This window comes from Cervus elaphus, chromosome 30 (assembly GCF_910594005.1).
Source record: "Cervus elaphus chromosome 30, mCerEla1.1, whole genome shotgun sequence".
Classification (NCBI taxonomy): domain Eukaryota; kingdom Metazoa; phylum Chordata; class Mammalia; order Artiodactyla; family Cervidae; genus Cervus; species Cervus elaphus.
Genome location: NC_057844.1, coordinates 4218131 through 4244890, shown reverse-complemented (window position 1 = coordinate 4244890; position 26760 = coordinate 4218131). Strand labels below are relative to the sequence as shown.

The 26760-nt window shown below is 38.4% G+C and overlaps 1 protein-coding gene across 6 annotated transcripts in view; it reads right to left on the bottom strand.

Moving 5' to 3' along the window:
- The window catches only part of DIAPH3 (diaphanous related formin 3), a 530827-nt gene that overhangs the window by 306761 nt on the left and 197306 nt on the right, over positions 1-26760 (bottom strand). For all 6 annotated transcript variants that reach the window (XM_043892388.1, XM_043892390.1, XM_043892386.1 and 3 more), the window contains 3 exons: positions 25016-25120; positions 22132-22395; positions 21259-21373 (listed from right to left, as the gene is read on the bottom strand). In XM_043892388.1, coding sequence (XP_043748323.1) covers positions 21259-21373; positions 22132-22395; positions 25016-25120 — 484 coding nt within the window. The remainder of the gene's footprint in view (positions 1-21258; positions 21374-22131; positions 22396-25015; positions 25121-26760) is intronic.

The window sequence follows — 26760 nt, the reverse complement described above, 5'->3', positions numbered from 1 at the left end:
ACAGAGCTCTGAGGAGAAATAGTCCTTAAGCACAAAGCTGCTGGGCTAGGAGATAAGGCCCTCTTCTGCAGAGGAGGATCGATCCACAGAATAGATGTGGGAACCATTGCCAGAGGTGTGGGTGGGTGTTCTAGTCCTATTTCCTTCAGAACTCAGGATGCATGCATAAGTATTTTCTATAATAATCATGAATTAATTTTATCGAAAAAAATTTTAAACTATAAATTAAATGTTTAAAAGCAAGCTTCACATATTAAAATGTCTATGTAAAAATTAAGAATAACACTATGGATTATTATTAAAAACTCCTACATTAAATAGACAATGAATTACAGGGTATTGTCTCCATAAGGCACATAAAAAGGAAAGAAAACATTTCTCAATGGTCAACAAATAACCCAAATGCATCCAGTGATGGTTCAATTGGCAAACAGTTTAAGTCAACTCTACTTAGCTATCAAATTTTCACCCATCAAATGATAAAATGATCGCTATAGATCCCACTAACTTTATCATTTAATGTTCACTTAACAAACATTCCCACTTTTTCTATTTCTGTTACAAAATGCAAAGCACTGTGATCCTTATGGATTGTCCTTTCAACTAAAAAGGTTAAAAACGAATATCTGTATAACATTTTACACTTTACAAAGCATAAAAGCGGAAAACCAAGTTCTGGTTTATTAATTGTGAAGAAAATAAGAAAGCCTTAGCAACACTACTTAATACTGTTCCAAGCAGTCATTTCTTAAAACAAAAACAAAAAAAAAGGCTGTATTTAAAGTTTTTGCTCAATATACAGCATATGAAATGCAATGTTCACAAAAACCAACTCAAAAGATTCCTAGGGAATATATACACAGCTAATTTTAATTAGCATACAAATAACAAATGCTGAAAATCATTTCAGTCATCATTTCAAAATACATGCAAACTGACACAAAGGGAAAGAACACGCTGCTGATGAACACTGGCCCATGCTTATCACCATGAACAGCTACTGGATACAATAATTTGATCATACTTAAAATTGCAGTTATTAGTCTAAAAAAATAAGTACCTAGACATATTTAAAAATTTTTTTAAATAACACCACCACTGCCAGGCACATCTTTCAAATAATGTGTAATACAAAATGAGAGAACATGAAAATCTCGTACAATAGAAAAAAATGAAAACTATAAAATAAAACTGATGCTGAAGCGTGGTGCTGCACTGGGGTCAAGAACACTGTGCTATTGCTCAGCTGAAGCGCAGAGCCCGCCTTTAGACACCATTTTAATGTTCAATCAAAACTGTCAGTCAGCACCATTTGTTTGTGATCCCTCATCAGAACCCATTGCCTCAGTCTGATCATTCACAGGAAAGAATGCAGAGAGCGTATCTGCAACCACTTAACCTTCATCAACCAACATTCATGCACACTCATTAACATTTTTTTTATCCCACTTTCGAGCATGACACAGCTCATACCGGAATAATAACTTGCTGATAATTGTTCAAGACAACAGCTGGACAGGCAGAGTGCAGAGGTGAACACTCTCATAGATTATGGGGTACAGTAATGCATTACAATTAGTATAAAGACTCATATGTTCATGTTCAACAGTTTTCAAAAAAAGTTAAGACAATGTCATTAGCAAAAACAGCAATTCTAGCTTTAACTCTGCATAGCTCCCTCCCTGATTCTTTTAACGCTTTATGGTTTTGAAATAAACTGATAGCAAGCATCGACCCCAGTTACTGTGCCACTTCATCAATAGAAGTAATAATTCTGATGCAGTAACATCAGATATTGGAGAAGGAAATGGCAGCCCACTCCAGTATTCTTGCCTGAAGAATCCTGTGGACAGATAAGCCTGGTGGGCTGCCATCTATGGGGTTTCACAGTTGGACACGACTGAGCAACTCAGCATGCATGCATGCCCTGGAAAAGGAAATGGCAACCCACTCCAGTGTTCTTGCCAGGAGAATCCCAGGGACGGAGAAGCCTGGTGGGCTGCTGTCTATGGGGTCACACAGAGTCGGACATGACTGAAGTGCTTTAGCAGCAACATTAGATATAATTATACCTGTGATCTAATTTAAAGACTACCAAGAGAAAGGGAGAGTTTCACATCATTCTAATAACATTTTTTTATAATAAATCTCATAAGATTGCAATTATTCAAAAGAATGAGACTAAATCCTATGCTTTAAAAATGGGAAGTCAGAGAAATAAACTAGTTATCACTGAAGAAACTTGGAATGATAGTAATCAAAAAGGAATCTTAGATATAGAAGAGAACGTCATTGGAACATCCAGTCCAATTCCAATTCATTAAAGCTTCGACAGCTATTCTACTTCTTTGCCATGATGCAATACCAATAAAATGAAAATATGATAACGATAAAAACACTGCCATTTTTGAAGTAATGTGAATCAGGTATCATGCTAGGCATTCAATAGACAAAGTCTCATAATAATCCTTTCAGTAGCCCTTAACTCTCTTTTCAAACAAGAAAATTTAAGTTAATCTAAAAAATATTGTGAAAATTTATCCAAAGTCAAGAAAAATCAGGAAGACGGAATTCCTTCCAACCGGGCAGTCTGATTCCAAAGCTGAAGCTTTTCACTGTTAATTTCTACCTTAGAATCTTGCTTCTGTTCCCCTTATTTCATTCTAACATTATGGTTGCACAATTGTTAGAATAACACTTATCTCTGCAAGGTTATTATTCCAAGATGTAGTACTTAAAATTCCACAGTTTTGTACTCTTCTCATGTTCAAGAAACTTGCTCCTAACATACTCTCAGGACACCCCTGGCAGTCCAGTGGTTAGGACTCCGTGCGTGCACTGTAAGGGGCACAGGTTTGATCCCTGGTCAGGGAACTAAGATCCCGCAAGATGCAAGACACAGCCAAAAAAGAAAGAAAAATTACACAATCTCTACACCTGTACTTCTACCCAGCTTCCTGCTGACACCCAATCAATCTTTATTTCTCTCACCACCCAGCTTAGACTTTCTGATCTAAATTCTTAAGGTAGTGCCTACCATATTGTTTTTCTGTCTTACTTATTTGACATTTAATTACAAACATCTGGGAGGTGGATTTATTTGACATTTAAATACAATGTCCATTTCGCCAGTCCTATTTCCAGTTAGTGATCACTGCTGAAGAATACCACATAACCAACATTGGGATCCACTATGCACTAATGGGATCCACTATGCACTAATGATACAATCGGAAATCAAACCTCAGTAACATAACCCAGGGGTCAGCAAACTGCAGCCCATGGCCCAGGCCTATCTGCCACCTGTTTCGTACACAAAGAACTAACGGGAACAGAGCCGTGACTACGAGTAAACACAGTCTGCGGCTACGTTTGTGCTATGATAGCACAGCTGCATAACTATGACAGTTGCTATATAACCCATAAAGACTAAAATAGTCACTCTTGCCTTTTACAGAAAAGCCTTCCCACACTATGCTGGAGGTCCATAATAGCATCCCAAGCCAACTGGATAAAAACGTGTTTGTCTGCAGCCTAAAAATCTATAAACATCAACCTAATTCATGCTATAAACCTAAATCACCTCATGGCTCTGCAATTCTTTCAAAAGTCCACCAGCTAATAATGACCTAAACCTGGTTTATTATAATCCACAAATCTCTCCCATGTCTATGCATTCCCAAGGAAGTATTATAGATTCAGAATTTCATCACTAATCCCCCATTAATTATATTAGTGTCTTAACTGATATCCCAGCCTATGGACTTTCTATTATGACACAGACCAGCACAATACTAAATTTTCATGCTAAAGCATAGATTATATCATGATATATTTCTATTCAAAACATTCCAACCTTTGTGATAGAATTCCATACATCTCATACTTTAAATTATTAACTTATTATATATATAAACAAGAGACAGAACAAAGTTTAAATCCTTAAATTTGCACATAAAGACCTCCATAATATAAACACAACTCTCTCCACATTCATCTTCCAGTGACACTGTCCCATCCATCTCCCCATCTCCAGAGACTAAATTTCACTCCATCAGTACGTGAACTTCCAAGCCCACATATTTGCCAAACATGCCCAGCGAACATGTTAACAGTCTCAGCTCCATCACCCTCTGTGTTCATTCGCTCATTCATCCAACTGGCTTATTAAGCTCAATTAATATAAGACACTGGCCTGAGTAAAGGGAATACAGAGGGGAGAAGACATAATTCTGCCCTACATGTAAAGATTACAATCAAATAAGAAAAGCAAATATTTTTTAAAAAGATAAAAATTTTATTTGAATCACAAGCTATTGTTATGAATGAAAAACAATGAGCAATATGGGACTGAATTACAAAGGGATCTAACCTAATTTGGAAAGTCATAGAAAGCATTTCTCTAAGAAAATGACACCTAAAGCCACAAAATGAATTATGTATGGGTCAGTAAGGTGAAGCTACCTCCTTTATAAGGTCTTTTCTAATCACCCCAGTGTAAATCAATAGATTTTAAAATGTCTAATAGTTGTGATTATAATGATTTGATCTAATATGGTCAATCAAGATATGATAAAAGCTACTTAGCATAGAAATCATGTGTGAAAGTAACAAAAAATCATGCTACATATACAAATATTAAAAGGATAAATGGAAATATACTCAAGTCTTATGATTAATTCAAGTACGGTAGTGGTATGTAGGATGGTATTCTTTTCTTCCATTCACTTCTAAATTTTCCCTAACTTAGTTGTTTTATAATGAATAAATGTTAGCAGTTTAAAAAGTTACGGGCAATTATCTTTATACAGTTTTAATAAAGACATAAGTAATATTTTGTTACTTATTAACACACATGTACTACTTCATAGTTACAATACAAAATAACCCATAAAACATTTATCTTTCATGTAAAATCTCAAGCTTCCCAGTTATAACCATTTGAATCTTATACTACATTTCACTCAATAAATTTGTTAAAACTAAATTTTATTTGTATCCTGTGGTTTTTCTATGTAATTAAAGCTTTCATTAGCCTCTATAAGAAAAGGAGTTAACATACTTGATTTTCTTTTCTGTGCACAAATCTTTATAAAAGGACAGTTTTCAGTAAACTTTTAATATTTTTACAGGTCAAAATTAATACTTATGAATAAAAAATGAAAATAAATATTGGATATGGATAAACTGGAACCCACGTACATTGTTGGTATGAACGTAAAGCAATTCAGCTGCTTTGGAAAGCAGTTGGATGTTCCTCAAAAATGCCAAAATGAGCCGAAAACCTGTACTCAAACAAATATATGTACACAAATGTTCATAGTAGCACTATTCACAACAGCCAAAAGAAGGAAATAGCACAAGTGTCCACCAGGCAAAGAACAGGTAAACAAATCACAACACGTTTTTGCTGTTTACTTGCTAAATCGTGTCTGACTCTTTACAACCTCATGGACTGCAGCGCACCAGGCTTCTTTCCCTGTCCTTCACTTATCTCCTGGAGTTTGCTCAAACTCACATCTGTGGAGTCAGTGATGCTATTCAACCATCCCATCCTCCCTCTGTCAGCCCCTTCTCTTCCTACACTCAGTCTTTCCCAGCATCAGTCTCTTTTCCAATGAGTTAGCTCTTCACATAAAGCGGCCAAAGTATTGGAGCTTCAGATTCAGCATGAGTCCTTCCAATGCATACTCAGGGCTGATTTCCTTTAAGATTGTCTGGTTAGAACTCTTTGCAGTCCAGGGGGCTCGCAAGAGTCTTCTCCAGCACCACAATTCAAAGGCATCAATTCTTCAGCACTCGATCTTCTTTATCTATACGTAACTACTGGAAAAACCATAGCTTTAACTATATGGACTTTTGTTGGCAAAGTGATGTCTCTGCTTTTTAATATGCTGTCTAGGTTTGTCACAGCTTTCCTTCCAAGGAAGGAAATGCAACGCAGGTATAACACAGACAAGAGGATATTATTCAGCCACTAAAAGAAATCTACTTCTCTCAGTGGTGCAGTCGGTTATGGCATTCGGCTGTTAAACAGAAGGCTGCTGGTCTGAGCCCACCCAGGAGCGGAAACCCACCGTTTTGAGCTTCCATGACGGCTCAGTGGTGAAGAATCCGCCTGCCAATTCGGGAGACACTAGTTCAATCCTGAATCGGGAGGATCCCCTGGGGAAGGAAATAGCAACCCACTCCAGTATTCTTGCCGGGGAAATCCCATGCACAGAGGGGCCTGGTGGGCTACAGCTCCAGGGGTCAAAAAAGAGAGGGACGCAACTTAGCAAGTAAACAACAACAAAAGGAATGTAATACCGATACACCCTACAATGTGGATGATTCTCAAAACTATCATGCTGGAGGACGCCAGACTAAAAAAGTCACACACTGCATAACCCCATTTAAATGCAACACCCAGCTAAGACCAATTTAGACAGAGAAAACAGACTGGTGGTTGCCAGGGCTAAGGGGAAGAGACAACGGGGAGAAACTGCTGAATGAGACAGGGTTTTACTTTGACCTGATGGAAATCATTTGTAACTAGATAGAGGTAGTGGTTGTACAACAGTGTGAATGTACTAAATGCTGCTGAATTGCATACTTTAAAATGGTTTATTTCACATGATGTGAATTGTACCCCACTTAATAACAACTGCAAAAAATCAACATCCAACAAAAGAGCAATTTTCAGGAAAAATAAATGAAAAAATAAATAAATCAATTGTTACAATCTGTCTGCTAACAGTTGTTCTTGTGGCTGTTGATGCAAATCAAGGTTTATCCAACAATAACAGAATCTATCTAAACTCTTTCCTTCTTCTCACATACATTCTTGCTGTTAAAACAGGAAAAAATGTGAAGCATTTTAGCATTTAGATCCTGAACTTATATCACTCTTTCAACCACCCTAGTTATTCTCTTAATTTTTTACCTGATTTACAAAAGAGTCTATTACTCAGCAGAGCTAAACTCATCAGTGGTAGAGTTAATTGGAATCTAGATCATTTAAGCAATTCTACTCTCCTTGCAAAATTCCCCATGGTTCACTCAGTAAACAATCTGCCTGCAATGCAGGAGACAGGGATCGATCCTGGGTTCAATTCGACCCAGGTCGGGAAGATCCCCTGGAGAAGGAAATGGCAACACACTCCAGTGTTCCTGCCTAGAGAATCCTACGGACAGAAAAGACTGGCAGGCTACAGTCCAAGTGGTCGCAGAAGTCAGACACAACTTAGAAATCTACTGATACAAAATTCCTATTTGCTTAAAATTTAAAAAGACAACTTGCTTGAGGAAGTTGAAATTATTATATTTCTTCTTTAAAAGAAGGAAAAACCATTCATTTCAGCCAAAATTAATTTGGTGCCACTAGGTGCCAGGTGGCAGAGGATGAGATGATTAGATAGCACCACCGACTCGGTGGACATGAACTTGAGAGAGTTTCAGGAGACAGTGAAGGACAGGTGAGCCCGGCATGCTGTAGTCCATGAGGTCAAACAGTCAGACACAACTGAGCGACTGAACAGGTGCGAGGCAAGTCTCTTAGGTGCTTAGGACACATTAGTAAACGAAACAAAGATTGCTCTCCTTAAGGATTTTAACTTTCAGTGAGGGCAGAGAGAGAAAACGATAAATATATACCTCGTAAATATGTAATAAACAAGATGTTAAAAGGTGATGAGTGATACTAAAAAAAAAAAACGAAAAATGAAAAATGAGGTCGGCAGAGTTGGACTGAGGCAGTCAGGGGGACCATCCAGGGTAACGGCACTAAACTGGGAGGTGAGTGCGGGAGGCTCACTGAGAAGGCGACACTGGAGTCAAGACGCGGGGGCAGGGGGGCTGACCCATGCAGTAACCTGACATGAGCGCGCCCAGGCAGGAAAGGGCCCACGCAGGAGTGCCCCCGGCACGTCCGAGGTGCACCCCAGAGGCCCTCCAGTGCAGCTCAAGGGGAGGAGCTGAGAGGGAGGTGGGAGAGAGGCAGGGACAAAGCTGGGGGGCAGGAGTGAGGCTCCAGGGCGCTGGTGCCCCCCGAGCAGAACGACTGGCTGGCCCACACCATGGCAGGCGCACAGCTGCACGGAGGAGGCCAGGAGGGCTCTGCGGCGCTCACCTGTCAATGACACGCTGGCAAGAGGGCGGCAGCAGCTCCCATGGGGAATTTTCCTAGAAGCCAAAGAATGGGTAGGGGCTGCAAATTTAAAAGTTCAGAGTAAGTGATGAGGACCCAGGGAGGGGCAATGAAACGCACAGCCGAGTTTAATGGAAAAGTAGATCAAATGTACTGGATATGGTGTGCAGAGCAGAAAAACAGCGAGACGTACACAGCTAGAACAAACGTATACAGTTTGAACCTGAATGCAGAAGGCTACAAATGCGAGACAGGGAAGGCCACTGTCTTTGAATCCCCTAGAATGTGTACACACATGGGAGATGATTATGTGGTATCTCTAGAGATGATAAATCTGAAGATAGTTTACATTACTGTCTTGAGAATAGAAAGACTATGAGAAAACAATATGAAAAAAAAGCTGCAAGAAAGTGACTAATGAATGACAAGGGCCACTACGGCTTCTAAGGCTGACAGGACTGAATCAGAGGCTGCCGTTCTGCCGCACCACGCTCAGGGAGCAGGCCTCCTGTCACTGCCACGCCCGCGTGCGGGCACCGCCAGCCAGGCCCCCGGGAGCTCCCTGCCACGCCCGCGTGCGGGCACTGCCAGCCAGACCCCCGGCAGCTCCCTCGCCTTCCTCCCCCGCCTTTCCTCCAGAGTCTCAGCAGGAGAGAGAGGCGCAAGCTCCAGGCATGAAGTCAAGAAGAAATGAACCCTTGACTTTCAACACCTTTCTAATGATGCAACCTGGAGACAGATTTTTAACTGCTCAGGGCCTAAGCCTCTCACACGAACAGACAAAGACCTGACTCTTACAATGTGAGGGCTGGGGCCGCTTAGGAGCCGAGCGAGCACCTATTTCTCCTTTCCTGTGTAAGTCAGCTCCTTTCTCTCTCTCCTTTTTGATTCTACCAGCTGTGTGGCCTTCTTACAATCCTAGTATAATGAAGAATAATGAGAAATTGTGATTTATTGAGGTTGTAGGTTATGCCTATTCATCATGAACACATTCACGAAAACAGCTCTTTTGATAAAGCACACCTCAGAGGTACAAAAGTGGGCTTGGGATCATCACATCCATTGCCTATTCTGCTCTCAACAATCTAGCTGAGGGAAAAAAATGGTTCAAAAAAACAAAAACAGTAATCCACTGATTAGTCATTTTCGGACTGCCTAGTCTATGGAACAATATACTTTCAGAAATATACACATGTGTGTATATATATATATATGCACATACAGTAAATCTATTACAATAGTACTGTTACCACACTGAAGCTGACACAAACTGCTGTTTTCTTTCCTATTGGTATTGAACACACTGCTAAATCTGCCTAACTTTAATGGAAATACAAATGAGTGGTCAATTTTGAAAGTTCACATTCACTTTTATATAGCTAGATAAGATTTTAAATGAAGCTATATAAAACTCAGGAAAATTAAAAAGTATTCAAAAAATGAATAATTTTTAAATAGAAAAACACAAAAGCTCTAAAAACAAATGTCCCTTATTCAAAAATAAACACAATGATCCCACTGGCTATTTCAGCTCTTCTGGATTGACTCTTACAGTAATGGGACCAAGGGAGTCAAACTCTCCCACTGAGGCCTGTGAAACCCTGAAAAATAATTGGCTCTCTAATTGAAGAAGAGAAGAAGATTAAAGAAGGGAGGAGAGCCCTACTTCAGGAGGAAGGAGTCTAAGGCAATATGACAACAGAAGAGGACACTGGCAAGTAACTAAGAGACAACAATTAAATTAACAGAAATTGCTTATTCTGTGTGAAATGTAGCTATATTAGCTCTTTTGATAAATGTGATTTCCCTCAGTGATGAAATTTTCCCAATTAAAATAAACTTTTTTTATATATTGTATTTTAAATTATCCAGTGAAATATGCAATTATAATTATTTATATGTTCATATCCATTTGTAGATGCATATTAGGTTTGAGCATTATATAAATATTCTTCAGATAAAAATATGCTGTGAAATGTCATAAAACAAACTGTACTTTAAAATATAACTAAACTTGAAGGTGAGAGAATTAAGTTTTTCAACAAGGCAATACAGAAATACTCATATCCCAACAAAAGTTTATAAGTTAAACAATATAACACATTTCTTTTTCTAAATTAGAAAATAGTTAAATAATAATAATTAAATGATAGCAACTGAAAGTCAAGAACCAGTTTGCTTGTAGATACCAGTGGTTCTTTACCACAGCTTTCTGAAAGGTATTTCTGACTTTGGAAAAAAGTAAGTAAATATATACATATATGCAGAATTTATTAATATCTTAGAAAAAAATGAAATTAATTGTATACATTACAAACTGGAAAATATATCATAGGCTATGATACCTGTTGCACGTTAACTAATATAGTATATTTAAATAAAGAAGAGGAAAAATAATGCCTGGCTCTTAGACATGATATGAGGATTTTGCCTAAGGCTTAGGAAAGGCACTTAGCTATGGTAACAAAAACATGTTGGTGTTAGTAAAGATCCACAGCTCAATAAATATTTAGTGAACAGAACAAATGATTTAAACAATAAGCCAAAATGCCCCCAGACCCAAAAATAGCATTCCTATTAAGGGAATGCAGGGCTAAAAGGAGACATATAATTTAAATGAGCAGAATCAACAGGGTCAAGTATCTTGTGAAATGTTGTAATTTTATGGCACTCAGTTAACCTAAGCCCTGTTCTCCCCTGTCAAAGATTTCCAAATCCTGATTCTTGGAGCCTGTTTTATACATCAGCTACAAAGAAAAGAGAACTTTGAGGATGTAGTGAAGGTTAAAGACCTTAAGATGAGGAGAGTCTCCCTGATTATCCAGATGGGCCCAATTTACTCACAAGTCTTTAAAGAAACTTTCCTGATTTAGGTCAGAGTCTGAGAAATATGTACTCAAGGATATCAAGTGAGGGAGGCTCAGCTCACTGCTACTGGCTTAGAGGAACCCACCAACTGAGGAATGTGGGAAGCCTCTAGAAGCTGGAAAGGGCAGGGGACAGGGTCTCCCTGAGAGCCTCCAGAATGCAGCCCTCGATTTTAGCCCAATGAGACCCACACAGCACTCTAACCTATAGAACTGTAAGACAGTAAATTTACATGATTTAGCCTACTAAATTTGGAGAAATTTGTTAGAGCAGCAATAAAAAGCTAATACAAAGCCCCATCTGTGAGCATGAGCATAATGATTCCCTCCCCCTTTGCCAGCTAGGCTATGCTGAAACTGGGGTGAAAGACAGAAACAGCGGAGAAATTAATCTAGAATATTGACAGTGTCACTGGATACTGAATTTACCAACCCTGGGACTACAAACCACCAGGCTTCTTTTTTTTTTTTTTTTTTTTTCATTTATTTTTATTAGTTGGAGGCTAATTACTTTACAATATTGTAGTGGTTTTTGCCATACATTGACATGAATCAGCCATGGATTTACATGTGTTCCCCATCCTGATCCCCCCTCCCACCTCCTTCCCCATCCCATCCCTCTGACTCTTCCCAATGTACCAGCCCTGAGCACCTGTCTCATGCATCCAACCTGGACTGGTGATCTGTTTCATACTTGATAATATATATATTTCAATGCTATTCTCTGAGATCATCCCACCCTTGCCTTCTCCCACAGGCTTCTTTTTTAAATCACTTTTAACTGAGTACTGTTTCCTGCAGGCAAACTTTTGTTTCTGGATTCATCAGAAAAGACTAATTTACATACACTAATACAGCATGTAAATTTCCAAGTTCATCTGCCAATCTCACGTTTCCAGGCTGTAAATCATTCTGAGATAAACACTTTTCAGAGTTTTGCCTCCCCTATTATTACTAGACAGGCTACTGTAAAGAAGAAATACAATACCCATTTTCAATTACGTTCTAAAGACATTGCTTTATGTATTTCTTCAATTTGTCACCTGTTTAGGAAATAAGAGTTAGGCTAAATGATACATATAAAAGATAGTGTTATACAGTTGACCTAAATAATTTCTTTAGCTTACATCACAGAACTGGAGAAGAAAAAGGGGAGGCGCTTGTTCTTGAGAAATTATCACTCCTCTGAACCTTCTGCTAGTGCTCTATGAAACTAAAAAAATACACAGTTCTCATCTTTCCTGCAAACTCTGCGGGGATTTAGGCCATAAGCTCTACTTGGCACTCTGATTGGCCTATCAACCAAAGGCTCCTTTTGGAGAAGGCAATGGCACCCCACTCCAGTGCTCTTGCCTGGAGAATTCCAGGGACGGGGGAGCCTGGTGGGCTGCAGTCCATGGGGTCGCTAAGGGTCGGACACGACTGAGCGACTTCACTTTCACTTTTCACTTTCCTGCATTGGAGAAGGAAATGGCAACCCACTCCAGTGTTCTTGCCTGGAGAATCCCAGGGACGGGGGAGACTGGGGGGCTGCCGTCTGTGGGGTCGTGCAGAGTCAGACACGACTGAAGCGACTTAGCAGCAGCAGCAGCAGCAAAGGCTCCTTTTGCCTTAAAGCGGGGTCGCCAACCTCCGGGCTGTGGATGAGTACCTCCTGTCAGATCAGTGGTAGCATTAGATCAGAAATATAGGGCACAATAAATCTAATGCGCTTGGATCATCCCGAAACCATCTCCTCGGCCCCTGGTCCACAGAAAAACTGTTTTCCACAAAATTGGTCCCTGGTGTCCCCCCAGTTGGGGACTGGGACCTTAATGCATCCCAGTTCCACAAAGACATTAAGCCATCCATATCACCCTCGTTAGATTGAAACTATACATATTCATCAAGCATAATGAATTATTAACAAGATCCAGTAAGGTTTTATAAAGAACTGAATGAGCTTTCCAAGATCATTCTCATCAGCTCAATAATCTAAAACAGAATCACACCAAGAAAACCAAAGTTAAATTTTTCAGTTATTAAAATTATACATTGTTGGGCACCAGCTCCATTAATCACTCAAAAACTGAAAGGAAAAAAAAAAAAAAAAAGTTTTTTAAAATAGGGAAATAAAGGTCTTTACATTGATTCAACAGATCCTTCTCCACAGAATCTTAATAAAGTATTTGACAGTGAAGATGTACACAAAAATGAAAAAACAAGATATACAGACCGGTATTCTAGAAGTCTTCATAAGTGACTATTACCAGAGGTCCATTAACAGAGCAGTTGAGAAAGTGAGGTCAAGGTGGAGGGACGTCATCTAACTTGTCACTATCGTGGAAGATTCAGAGATGACACACAAAACACTGCCAGTGAAGATGAGCCTGCATTCTCAAAATTTAAGTTCAGCTAATATTTCTTGAGCAACTACAATGACCTAGGCATTGCAAATGCCCTAAAATATGCATTATACAATCCTCACAATAACCTTATGAACTGGATCTGATCTCGTGTATTTCAGAGAGGAAAGACCTACAGCGGTAACGGCTGGGGTCACACACGCGTAGCTGAACTCCAGTCTCTCACACCTTCCACAGCGTGATGTTAGTATTTACAGCGCAAATACTTACAGAAGGGAAAAGAGGTACCGAGTGATGAAAGACGCTCTTAATAAAAAACGGCAGGTTTTTAAAGCCTTTAATATAAATCGTGGGATGAGGATGAACTGCTGTGGGGCAGTGGCAAGGTGGCAGGAGATGAGAGGAAAATTATTTTAAATCAAAGAAGAGCACTTTAAATAAAACATAATAGGATTTCTTTTAATCAGAGAAGCAGCATGGCATAGAAGAAGGAGCAATGACTTTACACTCAGATCTGTATTCCATTCAGAGTGGCATCTCCTTTTAGCTGAACTTCACTTGAAGAGCACAACTTTTTCTTAAAGATAATATGTATAGAACATTTGCCTGGGGTGCTTCACAGGATCGCTTTGGGGAACAAATAAAATGACATAAATGAAGTAAACATTACTTTTAAAAAGGACACATTATTAATATTGTTGCTTTCTTATTGTCTAATTAGGGAGTAGGTTTTATATTTGTTGCACATTTGATATATGTTTTTATTAACAAACGCATTTAATAAATGGATGTCCAGATGTTGGGACCATCATAAAAACTATTCTAAGTTGGATGAAACATCTCATCACATATAACACACTGGGCCCTTCAATTACGAAACAAGCAAACCCAAAAGCCACGTGCATGTGAGCAGGCGGCGGGTGCGGGCAGGCCCCTGACCCCAGTCTCACCTGCGCAGCAGGGCCCGCAGCGTCTGTGGGCACAGACCCATCCTGCGGCCGTAGAGGTAGACCCCGCCTCTGATTTTAAATGCATAGAAAGTACACACTAGTTCAAAGGGACTAAACTGTTCTCAAATGCAGTTATTAAAACGCACCATTTGAATGACAGCTTGTGGACCAGTCACATACACATCTGACAACCACGGAGATGGGATGCTCAGATCTCCCTTCAGAAAAGAACCTTCCAGTCGGCTACAGAAAGAGCACCGTGAGCCGACAGGCTGCGAGCCACGAGCCCCCCAGGCCCCTCTGCAGCTGCAGCGCCGGCCGAGGCCCGGGTGTGGCAGGAGTGCTCAGGCCAGCCAGCAGACTCCAACCTGGGACCCCTCCCACACGCATCCTGGGCTCCAGGGCTGAGAACTCCTCAGATTTGCAGGACAATCCCGGTTCTCCTGCCCAGTCCTGCTCTCACCATCTTTTACCCTTCACACCCATTACCAACTGCTTAACTCTTAAAAGTCCCCCCTGCACTTCAAAATCTCAGCATCTGCTTCCAGGAGAACCCAACTAAGTAAGTTTTTTTATTCATGTCTTAAGTAACAAAGTCTAGCTGAAAGTCTAAAACTTTATATGCTAATGTTAAAGTAGCAATGAGTTTCAATGATACTTCAATGTACCTGAAACAATCATCAGGCGGTATGAAAGTACACAGGCTTGCCCTGATGGCTTGGCAGTAAGGAATCTGCCTACAATGCAGGAAGTGCAGGAAACAGAGGTTCGATATTTGGATTAGGAATATGCCCTGGAGGAGGAAATAGCTACCCACTGCAGTATTCTTCTCAGGAGGATCCCACGGACAGAGGAGCCTCGTGGGCTACAACCCGTGGGGTCGCAAAGAGTCGGACGTGACTGAATGAACGCACCCACGCAGGATGCAAAGTACACATGAACCTTACAGATAGAAATGGAATAGCTACTGCTCTGTTTATTGTTCACATTTATAACTGAAGGAAAAACTAAATATTGATTAGAGGTTAGTGAAAGTAATGATGATACTTTTATTTTTCTTATCAAAGTTCATAGACTCCAAGTTAAGAACTCCTGGGATACAGCATGTCTAACCTGGAAATATCCATTCTTTTAAGGTACAGACACGCACTTGGACAAGTCAGAACTGTGATAAACAAAGGTCTCTAAACTGGCATTCTCCTCAAATGCCATGACATTCATGAAAGCTTATTTTATACATAAAATATGTTCAAAGTTTGAAAGTATATGCCCAAATGACCTAACCTTGAAGGGGGGTGAGGGGAACACCCAAGCTTAACTAAACACATGACTATATAATCCAAATCTAACTTAGGAAATTCAAAGTTATACAATTATAATAAAGTTATCTCCATGAGAAGTTTTTTTTTTCCCTCTTACAAACAAACTTACTACACTGTTTCTTATCAAATTCCTATAGCTTGGAAATCAGCAAGGAGCACCCATCTCCTATGACTCTCCTACCATGAGCCGACTCCCTGCCTGTGCTCCAGAGATGGATCCGGTACAAGGCTAACTCCACGTGATTCTCGGTCTTCGAAGCCTGGCAAGTGGTGTGTTTGGAGGTGGGCCCAGGGGTGGGGAGGGGCAGGAGGGAGCAGAGAAGAGGGGAAGTGGTGAATGGCCAGCTTTACAAAATATTGCTTTAGGTTAAAGTAACACACTCAGAAGGAAGAGCCTCCTTTTTATTTTCTGGAGAATACTACTGTGCGTGAATTAGGTGGGAATCCTGAGTGACAGAACATACTGCAGACAAGGCAACTGCACAGTGTGCACTGAGCAATCAGAGGGTAACAGGGTAACAAGAGACACCACTGTAAATGAGGAAGGCAGCGGAAGATGCAGGAAACGGAAGAGAGACCCTAAGGGAAAAAGTACTAGCTGATGACGACAGCACGGGACACATTTACAGCGTTGTTAAGGTCTGATAGCTACAGGCGCCCCACAGAAAACTGCCGCCAGAAATAAAATACCAAGATTAACTACTTGTTAACAGGAGACGGCATTGCCCAACCTAGTACTAGTCAAGTGCCTCTACTTGAACCCAATCCCTTTCTCTGATGGAAGGAGAAACAAAAAAGAGAAAAAAGGAAAGGGGAAAAAGCCACGATTATGGGCACACACTCCCCAGGAATATACAAGCAAATTCAAGCCTCCTCCCCTTGTTTACAGCATCACCACAGTATTTAAGAAACATGTCTCCCTGCAGGGACTTCAAAGCTTCTATCACAACATGCCAAAGGTATGCCGGGTAACTACGCATGTGACTGACACATTCTGAGGACTTGAAAGTTGCCGGTGGCTCTAACATAAACAACCGCTTTCTTTACCCTCTCTCTCTGGGTTTTACCTCACTAAAGCTTTCAGAATAAACTCTGGTTTCTTTTGCAATACAACAGAGAATACAATTGGTAACAACGAGATACTCCCTAATGGCAAAACAGGCATGACATTCCTGACCTACCTCATAATTTCCTTAAAAGTTTTTTTCAGATTCAGCCACAGACAAAAACCAAAATAGATCTCCAGAAAAATATTTACTTCTCCACAAACTTCCTCCCCAGTCTTCCTATATTAGTGTTTGTCAAATGTCTTCTCAGAAATCTTCAAGATGTTGAAGATATATTACGTTCATTTTGGCATCATTTCTATATTAACATGCCCTCAAGGACCACATTTCTCTGTTACAAATTATATTGTTAATCTTAATATAGGCTCCGGAGGTAGTTCAGGATTTTTATACACTTTGGTTTCTACAGAGTAATAAATTGTGTTTCAAACACAAAGACACATCCTGAACACAGCCAAGTCACTGGGATAATCCATGGTTTATCACTCTCTACCTCAATACTTTGTCCACTGAACTATGATGTCAGAAATCTAAGCTTGATTTGTTTTTAAGTACATAATCCATTAACTGTTTCCATATGCCATAACTGTTCAGTTGAGAAATTATTTATAAACCAGTTTATTGACTCTATCTGGCAAATATGACACACCTGTTATAAAATGTGATTACTTCAGAAAGCTAACAATTGTGGAATCACATTTTCATCATAAATCAGTCTAAGCAATTTAGACTATTCATATACTTTCAGAAAGCCCTTTAATCCCTATTAAGTTAACAGTTTGTGAATAATGAAAGTAATTAATATTAATTTTACTTGATAAATCCAACACCAATAACCTGTTAGTGTACGTTAATCCATTTTCCAACAGCCTGTAAAAATTAACCAACAGATGCTTCCAATCTGGTAAAAAATACACAGGTCATTAGCATTATTTTGATGATACCAAATGTTCGGTGTATGAATATTGTGATTAAATTTCCGAGAGATCTATAAACAATGCTCTTTTATAACCCTGTTAGGCCGTAAGAGAAGCCTGAAACAGTGGAACATGGCAGTCTTTTCCACAATCAAGATCAGCACTGGTTATCTCACTCCTGGTCATTAGACTTCACCTGCGAACTTGACTGCACATCACCGCGGCCACAAGGCAACGTGAGTCTAGGGCCATGTCCACCTCCTCACCACAGTGTCCCCAGTGCCAAGCACAAGTCTTTACATACAGCGTGTCCCCTGTAAATACTTGACATGAACAACTGTAGACAAATAGGATACAGAAAAAGCAGGAGAAATTAGTGAGACAGATGAGAAAAAAAAATATGATTAGGAAAAATCCAACATGCTATTTTCAAAAGAATCTAAATTATGGAAAACTAAGACTCATCTCAAAAGTTTAGGATGGAGAGAAGCAAGGAAACTAAAGTGAGATACTTACTAGGGAAATAGAGTATAAAAAAGAAAATGATATAACTGAATCAGGAAAAAATGTTGACTTCATAGGAGATGACTTAGAGAGGAGTTTCTGTACTCCTTATGATATGACACAAGACACGTTCCCATTGAAGCAATGTTATAAAAGTTATAGGAAGGAGATTAGTTTAAAAAGCAAAATAAGTAAAATCTAACTGGAAAAAAAAAGTAAAATAATAAAGAGCAACATGAGTTAAGAGGAAATGCTCAACTCTTTCACCAAGAACATCTTGCTCCATCTGTGAGTTGGTGGGGCAGGGTGGTATTGTGTGGAGTTAAAACTGTTTCAATCAGCAGACCAAGAGAAAAACCTCAGAAGAGATGCAGTAAAGATTAAACAAGGTCACACGAAGAAGACCCAGTTCAGGGCTGGTATACCACAGGTGCTCAATAGGAATGATTAGTTCCTCTTCCTTTTCCGGGTATGAGACCTCTGAAACCCAATTATCTTAACCTAAATGCCTCATAAACCTAAAGCATTATAAGACAAAGAACCATTCTTGGTAACAAAAAAATAAATAACATGAGAGAAAATTCCAAGGTTCTTTTAAAATTACTGGCTTCAGTTCTGTTTTTGTTTTTTTTTTCTTTTTCCTTTCTGCCAATTTCAAATGCACAAAGATTGGTGTCTACCATTTAAAATGCCTGGAACAGGATATTCACCTTTGTAAGCAGAGAAAGAGCCCTGGTTCTTAGTTCAAGGAGGTACTACAATTAAAAAAAAAAAAAAAAGTACACCTTTTCTCTAAAAATCGGTAATTTTTCAGTAATCTGAATCCTTTGTTCTTCTACCAAGCTGTGATGCAAGCCAACCAGGACAATCAACCCATGTCCGTGCCTCTATCGCCCCCTGCCTGCTAGAGAGGGGAGAGCAACTGTATTTCCATCTTGAATTCTGCAGAAATGACAAAACTGATTCAAAGAAAACTTCAGCATCATGGGAAACAGGCAAAAGTAGCAGCCAGGCCATGAACAAAGGAACAAGGAGCAACGTATCCAACACCCCTGTGTCTTGTCTAAGTTTTCCAGGCACCTTTGTCTTGCCTTCCTTTCTGATCTTTCCTATAAGATATCTACACAAAGTCCTGTCCTTCTGAAAGCAGTAACGAATGACCTTTTCTAATAAAATACTAATCAGACCAAAAAGCACACTTAAGGCTCCTCAACTAATGCTTTCTAGGAATTATTCTTTAAAATCCCGACCAAAAAATCAGTTGCCCTCATAGCTTGCCTCCTGTTGGCATTGCCCAGCGTTATGACCATGGGCTTCCTCATCTTTCCAACGATCCTGGAGATATTATATAGTGTCACAGAAAAGAGGAAGCTGCATTTGAGTTGAGAGAAAAGATGTCGTAGGCCTCTGCCAGTCTCTAAGTCAAACTGAAGAGAGATTCGGGGCACTGGGGATACACGCAGTCAGACAGATACTGAAATATGGAATATTCAGAAAAGGATCATCATTTCCTCACCTTACCCTTTACAACTGGTATTAGATTGCGCTAATGTCTATTTTTTTCAACCTTAAATCATAAGACTAAAGTTAGATGACTTAAGAATTTTTTAAAGGTCCAATTATTTCATTTAAGGCTAACACTACAGCTAAATTGAAGGCATGCTAACAAGTTTCCCTTTTGAGCCTCATTAATTAAGAAAGTAATCAGAGTACAGAGAGGAAAAAAAGAGTAGCTGATGGCAGTACTACTTAAACAGCTTTTAGATATCACCCTTTCCACCTACAAGAAAAGCAAAGGGAAAACTAATCAATTCCAGATTATGAAATCTGAAATTCTGAAGTGCTTTAAATGCAAATACACATTTTAACTGCCATATATTTTCCTTGATTGCCTGAAGAGTACACTAATCTTTTTCAAAGAAAATTTTGATTCTCCATAATCAAAAGGTAAAATTAAGATCTGCTTACTTCACAAGTTTTACTAGGGTTAGAAATTCCCCTGGTTTTCAAAGAACAAAATATATTACTTTTACCATTTTAGTCACGAGAAATGGTGTTCCAAGATATCTGATAAAGGCTTTGGATTTAAAACAAATTCTAGAAATCTAATTTACAATTACCTGTTAAGAGTTTCTAACTTACATTATGTTTTAGAAAGAGTTTCTAAGTTATATTTTAGAAAGCATTTCAAAGGTATGCAAATGATATTTTTGGTATCTGCCAGCATCCCTTGGTTGCTGTGATGATCAAGTTAAATCAGGTACATAAAGCATCTGGCATGGTACCTAGCATGCAGCAGGCACTTAAGAAGTCAGCTCTTCAGTCTAGACCAAGCATTCCCAGCTCTGTCCAATGTAATCTCTCCCCATCACCTATCTCTCTGATGAGCCCAGGGATATAAGTGGCGTAAGTCTGCTAAAATGTTCCTTTCTGAAAATTAAAAGATAATGCCTGATATAAGTGGTTTATACTACAAATATAAAATGTGTTACTCAAAAATGAACTAAACAGTGTGAGTATCAACCCTAAAACATAAGTGGGAGGCCCATGACAAAATCAAATTTCAGACAAGAGTAATTCCTAAATATAATTGTTAAAAAGAGAAAATTCACAGTCCATAGGTAACAGCTATCTGTGGGTAGCTCTTGAAAATGAATTTCATTGTTCATAATGAAAACATGATATAATCTACTAACAGACTCTATATCAAGCTACCTTTCAAGATAATCTATAAATCTGATCATTTCTATTCCATGTGAGTCATACTAATTAATTACATGGTAGTCACTGCAACATTAAAGAGTGGGAAAATTAGGACTAGAGGAAGACTCACATTTTGACTTTGTTTTTCCAGTTCTCATTGACTAGAGGGAATTTTCATATCAAAATTTTCTCTGAAAATATCCTCCTTTATGAAAGTCTAACTTAGAATATCTTCAAAGAAGGTATCATGTAGAAATTTTTTTAACTCTGGTATTAAGTTAACCATTTGCATTTTAAAAATTGCTCAGTTGATACTCTACATAAAAAAAACTATATTTATCCATTAGTAAGGTAAAAACATCACTTATAGGATACAAATAATACTATTGAAAGCATCTAAAGAGTTGTAACATTAAAATGCTAAAAGTAACAAATATCCAAGATATTAAACTTACCTTTTGGCTGGCAACAAAACGTATTCTCAAGTTTACAAAGCAAATCCACACTTTCATACTTATTTTCATTTGCTTTTACCCAGAAACAGTCTTCAGTCATTTCCTGAGGTCTGATCTGCAGTCAGAGAGCAGACAGATTCACAAAAGGTTGAGTGTGTCATCTGTCCCCCACCCAGTCACCATCTACACACCCAGCACCCCATAGCTGCCAGCAGATATTGACGGAGTCATCGCCATAAGATTTTTTCCAAAGTGTGTTCAGTGAAATACAAGTTCTGCAGAAAGTTAAGGTGTTATTAGGGAAAAGGAAAAAAAAAAAGGTTCCACTCTCAAATAGTTGGGAATTGAAGCTGAATGCAATGAAGTTTGTTCTTTCTCAGTTATACTTCTCCTAATCTTCAGCAATGCTCAGGTTTATGTGACAGTGAAACCATCTTTCTGCAGGATTCAGAATTCCTGTGTTTCAACTAAATATTCACCTCTGACAGCAAGTAATAATTTTTGCAATAGCTACCAACATTAAAAAATTCCTAAGAATACTAACTTTTCTGTACTTTTTCAAACAGTTCAAAATACATGGTATAATCATGATAATATTAAATTATGTTATGTATATATTTAATTTAAATGTTATGTATGCATTTGACTATAAACCAAATCCCAGCACAATTATCATAGACTCCTACCCAATTTATAAACTAGAAAGCTTTAGTCAATAGTAAAGGGCTTTAACTCAACACTTTTCTTATAAGAATTCCTATTTATTTAATGCCATTTTGAACAAGGTTCCCATTGGAAATTATATACAAGTAAATACAAATTTAAGCTTTAATCTAAGAAACAGTATTATTTCTCTACTTGTTTCTGTTTTACCTTTAACCAATTTAATCTTCTCATGCTGGTTTCCAGTTTAAATTCTTTCTTTGGTTTTAACCCAAAAGGCAGGGTCGGTGGAAGGGGCGCGGTCTGTCCGCTGAGAAGCCCCAGCGGCGGGGGTGGGGGCACAGGCCCCCCGCCAAGCGGTAAGGGCGGCCCTGGGGGCGGCGGGGGCGGCGGGGGCGGCGGCGGCGGGGCTGGTGGGCCGGTTCCCTTTCCATCTGCAGGAGGCAAACAGGTACCGGGTGGCAAGGCACCAAACTACAGGGGAAAAACAATAAGCACCATGACAAAGAGCTCTCTACAAAGCAGGTTCAAGTATACGCTTCTCAAAAATACTGTTTTAAACCAAAAACAATTGAATTTCAGTAATGCCATGTGGTTTAACCTACAAACAAAATTTCAACAAATATTTTTCCCAATTTAAGAGCATTATTATAGCTTTTGTTTTCATAAAAATGTAATGGTCAGAAATATTACTCCCCATTTTAAGGTAGCTATGGTCATCTGGGTGGAGATGTCCAAGAGGCAAATAGTGACCCGGGTCTAAAAGATCTGCAAGTCAGCAGTCTCAGTAGGACAGCTGAAGAAGCCATTTGTGCAGGTAAGTTCACCCAGAGGACCGAGCGTGAGGAAAGGTTTATATACAGAATTCTGCGGGACACCAGCATTTAAGTTAGTAAATAAATACATAAATAAATAAATAAGATCCAGAAAAAGAGAGGGAAATAATATTGCCACACCATGCCTGTACCCTTCAGGAAAAATTAACTAAGATTCTTAGTAAGACCTGGAAAAGCAAAACACGACCTGGTTACTAGGCACTTCTATCCTTATGCTTCTGTTGCTTAATAAAAGTAGATGCATTTTTACTACCATAAAGGTGATAGGAGTTGATAAATAATTTCTGTGATGATGATTTCCTGAAACCAACTTCAACTCTAAGGCATATAGCTATATAACTATTAATAAATCATTTTAAAGTTTTATGCTAAAATTACGGAAAATAGATTACATACAAAGGCTTGAAATCAACATCCAAAATCAGCACAAAGAAAAGGTATTTAAGAGAAATTGAGACCACAATCAAAAAACATGCCTTATCAAAACCATTAAGTATAAAGAAGAATCACTTTAGTGCTGGGTTGCTGTGATAGTGGATACCACAGCCCTTTGAACCTTAGGGATATGTGTACATTGTACTCACATTCAATAGACATGTGTAGTTAACAACTAATGTCTTAAAACAAAGGCAAAGGTGAATTTCTGCTCTAGACTTTGATGAGTGTGAGTGACTTGAGAATGTCACTGATGAGGCCAGACACCATGAGCACCTTGCCCCCCAGTCTGTCCTCAGCGTCTAAGAGCGCTTGGCTGTTACGTGACACAAGGAATGAAGTCATGGATAACAGAACACATTTTATTCATAACCTTTATAATCAGCATGGCTTTGATGAAAGAGAAGTATATTAAGGCAAATGCATACATTTCATGAGAAATACAAACTAATCCAAAGAAAGGATTTGTCAGTTGTTCTTCAAAACTGAGTATGTGGTCAACGTCGAGTCTCTAATGACAGGCTCTCTTCTGACAGACATAAACAGAGGTGATCACTGTACATAAACAGAGGTGATCACTGTACACAATCTAAAACAACAGAGGAGACTGCTTGATTTAATCTGTTTCAAAATGTAAATATATTCCCGCTTTATATAAAATCATATGCAGCAATAACATATTCAAACACAGTGAATATGTTTTCTATAAACTAAAATTTTCTAACATAGATTTACAAGAAATGCTTCAATTGGGAAAAATTAAAAGGAAAGTCTAAATTTATACTAGCCTGGACCAGGAAAAAATTGTCATGAATATTTCAGTGTCTAAAGCTCAATCTGAAATATAGAAAACACAGCCGAATGTTTCTTTAATATGAGGGAGAGGGAACCACATAAGAAAGATGAAAACTTTCAACAAATTGTGGTACCTTCTCTTGCAGCACTAGAGAAAGATGATCATTGAGAATTTTCTTGTAGATAGATTCTATTTTTTCCCCCAAAATTAAACACTAACAGGTAATTCCTAGAGTATCTTCAGATAGACTCTGCAACAAAACTATACACTAAGTAAAAAAGAGAACAAAATTGCAAATAACATAGGAAAAAGTATGCCTAACATTATTTCAACATAACCATAAATTAGGATGAAAGGAAGATAGCAAAACTATACTTATTGCTCATCATCTTGCATGTAAATCTACATGAAGGAATTTAGCTATGGATATTCTACTTCCTTACTTTCATCCATGTAAAACATGTAGATAACGTATTTCTTGCTACCTGTTTTGTGTGCAGAGAGTATATGTGAGCTATCTACTTCATAATCCAGATTTGCTCCCTTTTTTGTCATGTTTTAAATCTGTTTACTTTTGGAAATTGAAAAATTATCAGAAAATGTTCTCATTCAGCTAGAGGTTATCTTTCACTGCAAGTACCCATAGGCTGAAGGTTTTGAAAAATAAATAGCTTGAGCAATAATTTTCTGTAGTAGGATAAAGATCAGCGATGAATGACAAATCTAATATAAAAGACTTTCTTACCCTTAGTGCTTAATTACCTAGCAAACACATGACATCAGGAACAAAACCGAAATGCAACACAAGGAAGATACCAGACATTTTTAAAAAAGCAAATTAAAAAAAAAGGAGGCAAAATAACTTTAAAAATTTAAACACAGAATAGAAATATATATAAACAAAAATATGAAAACATACAAGTAAAATTAAAGTTTCAACATTTTGATGCTGTGAGGACATGATACAACCTTTGTTACCCTGTGAGTTTTCAATACCCAAATTCACTCCAGGTAGATAGTATTTTACCTGTGATTTAAAAGCTTGTAACTCTGCTTGAAGCTCATTAATCTCTGCCTCTTTTTTCTGCAATTGAGCCTGAGTTTCTTGGTGGTCGGTAAACTCTTTTTCAAACTGAAAAAAAAAAAAAAAGAAACATACAAGACACAGAGAAAGATGAAAATAAAAAGCACTATTCTTCATATAGAAATGTGACTCTAATGATCTGTTAGTGACACATAACTTTTATGAAAGGAGTGGAGGCAGGCTTTTGCTAAGTCACCCACAGCTTTTCTCTAGGTCCCTCAGGGTCCCACCAAAATCATTCATTTGAAAAGGAGCAGACAAAGCCAGAAATGAAATCTGTGACCTTATCCTCTCAGCAGAACAAACTGGGCTTACAGTTATCCAGAACACTGGCATTTTTCTTAAGTGTCCCAAAATACCATTGCAACTTTGTGTAAAATAATGGAGAGCAAGGCACTGTACTGAATTCCCTGACCCCTACCTGTGAAAACTTATACTTGAAATGTCTCAAGTTTATCAACATGATTTAAAAGAATTTCATTTCAATATTTTTTATTAATAAATAACTCCATTTTGTAAATGCATCAATTATTTCCTTTTTTTGTAAAACAGCATCAGAAACTTAAGGACCTAATATATGTTCTAACCTTCATCAAAAGTTTAAGAGGATAAACTCCATCTTCTTTATCATTAATCTTTGGAAAATTAATGATAAATTAATCTTTCAAAGACCTTAGTGCAACACTTTGAGGGAGGAAGGCAAGTGATAAAATTTGGTAAATCCAATGAGTCTTCTAGTTGATATAGCCACTTATCACAAGTCACCATCCTGCACTCAAACAGTTTCACCTTGCCATCATCTTCACGAAAATCCCCCTACTAGCAGAGATAAACATGAGCTCTGTCTCATGATCAAGAACACGTACTTGACTCCGTTTCAAAAAAGAAAAAAGTAGTCACTAAAAAATACAAATACTTCACAAATGTAGCCTTGAGACTTTAAAACACAGTCAAATGAGGGTTACTCTTCAGATTAGGAATAGGATCTCCATACACTGGTGGCTTCCAAGTCCCCATCATCAGCTCCAGATTCACAACTGCATTCCAGACTGCAAACCAGTCTATAAATATATTTCCAACTTAAGAAAGGTTTTTAAAAAGTAAGGAAGCATTCCAGTATTTTCAAAACCAATATTGTCTTTCTCTCTACAAACTTTGTTTTTTTAATACTGCTGTTCCATCCAAAAGACAGCTCACATATCATGACTCCTTTGTCTTAAATCTTTAGTAGCTTCATTATAAAAACCACACTTATTAACCTAATACCTAAGAACCACCTGATATCTGGTCCCATTCCACTTCTTTATTCAATAAGTATCTAAAAGCATGACTATTATGTGTTTCTCAGAGTGGCAGGGACTAGGGGTACAGAGTTTAAAAGAATATGATCATTGTGTTTAGTAAGCATAGTGTCTGGTGGCAAAATCAAAACAAACTAACCATCCAAAATCTATGCAAATAGAGAAAGGCCAGGAGGCATGTGTGTCATTCCTGGAGCAATGATGCTTGATCTAAGGCTGGAAGAACTTGAGTCACCAGCTGAGAAGCGTAGCCTGCCTCGTGACTCATACGGTGTGTACATGAATGACAGGCATCCCTTGTAAGGGCCACAGAACGAGGTCTGAGAACAAACTGCAGAGGATAGAGCTAGAGATACACCAGAGCCAAGCTATGGAAAGGAAGTTCAC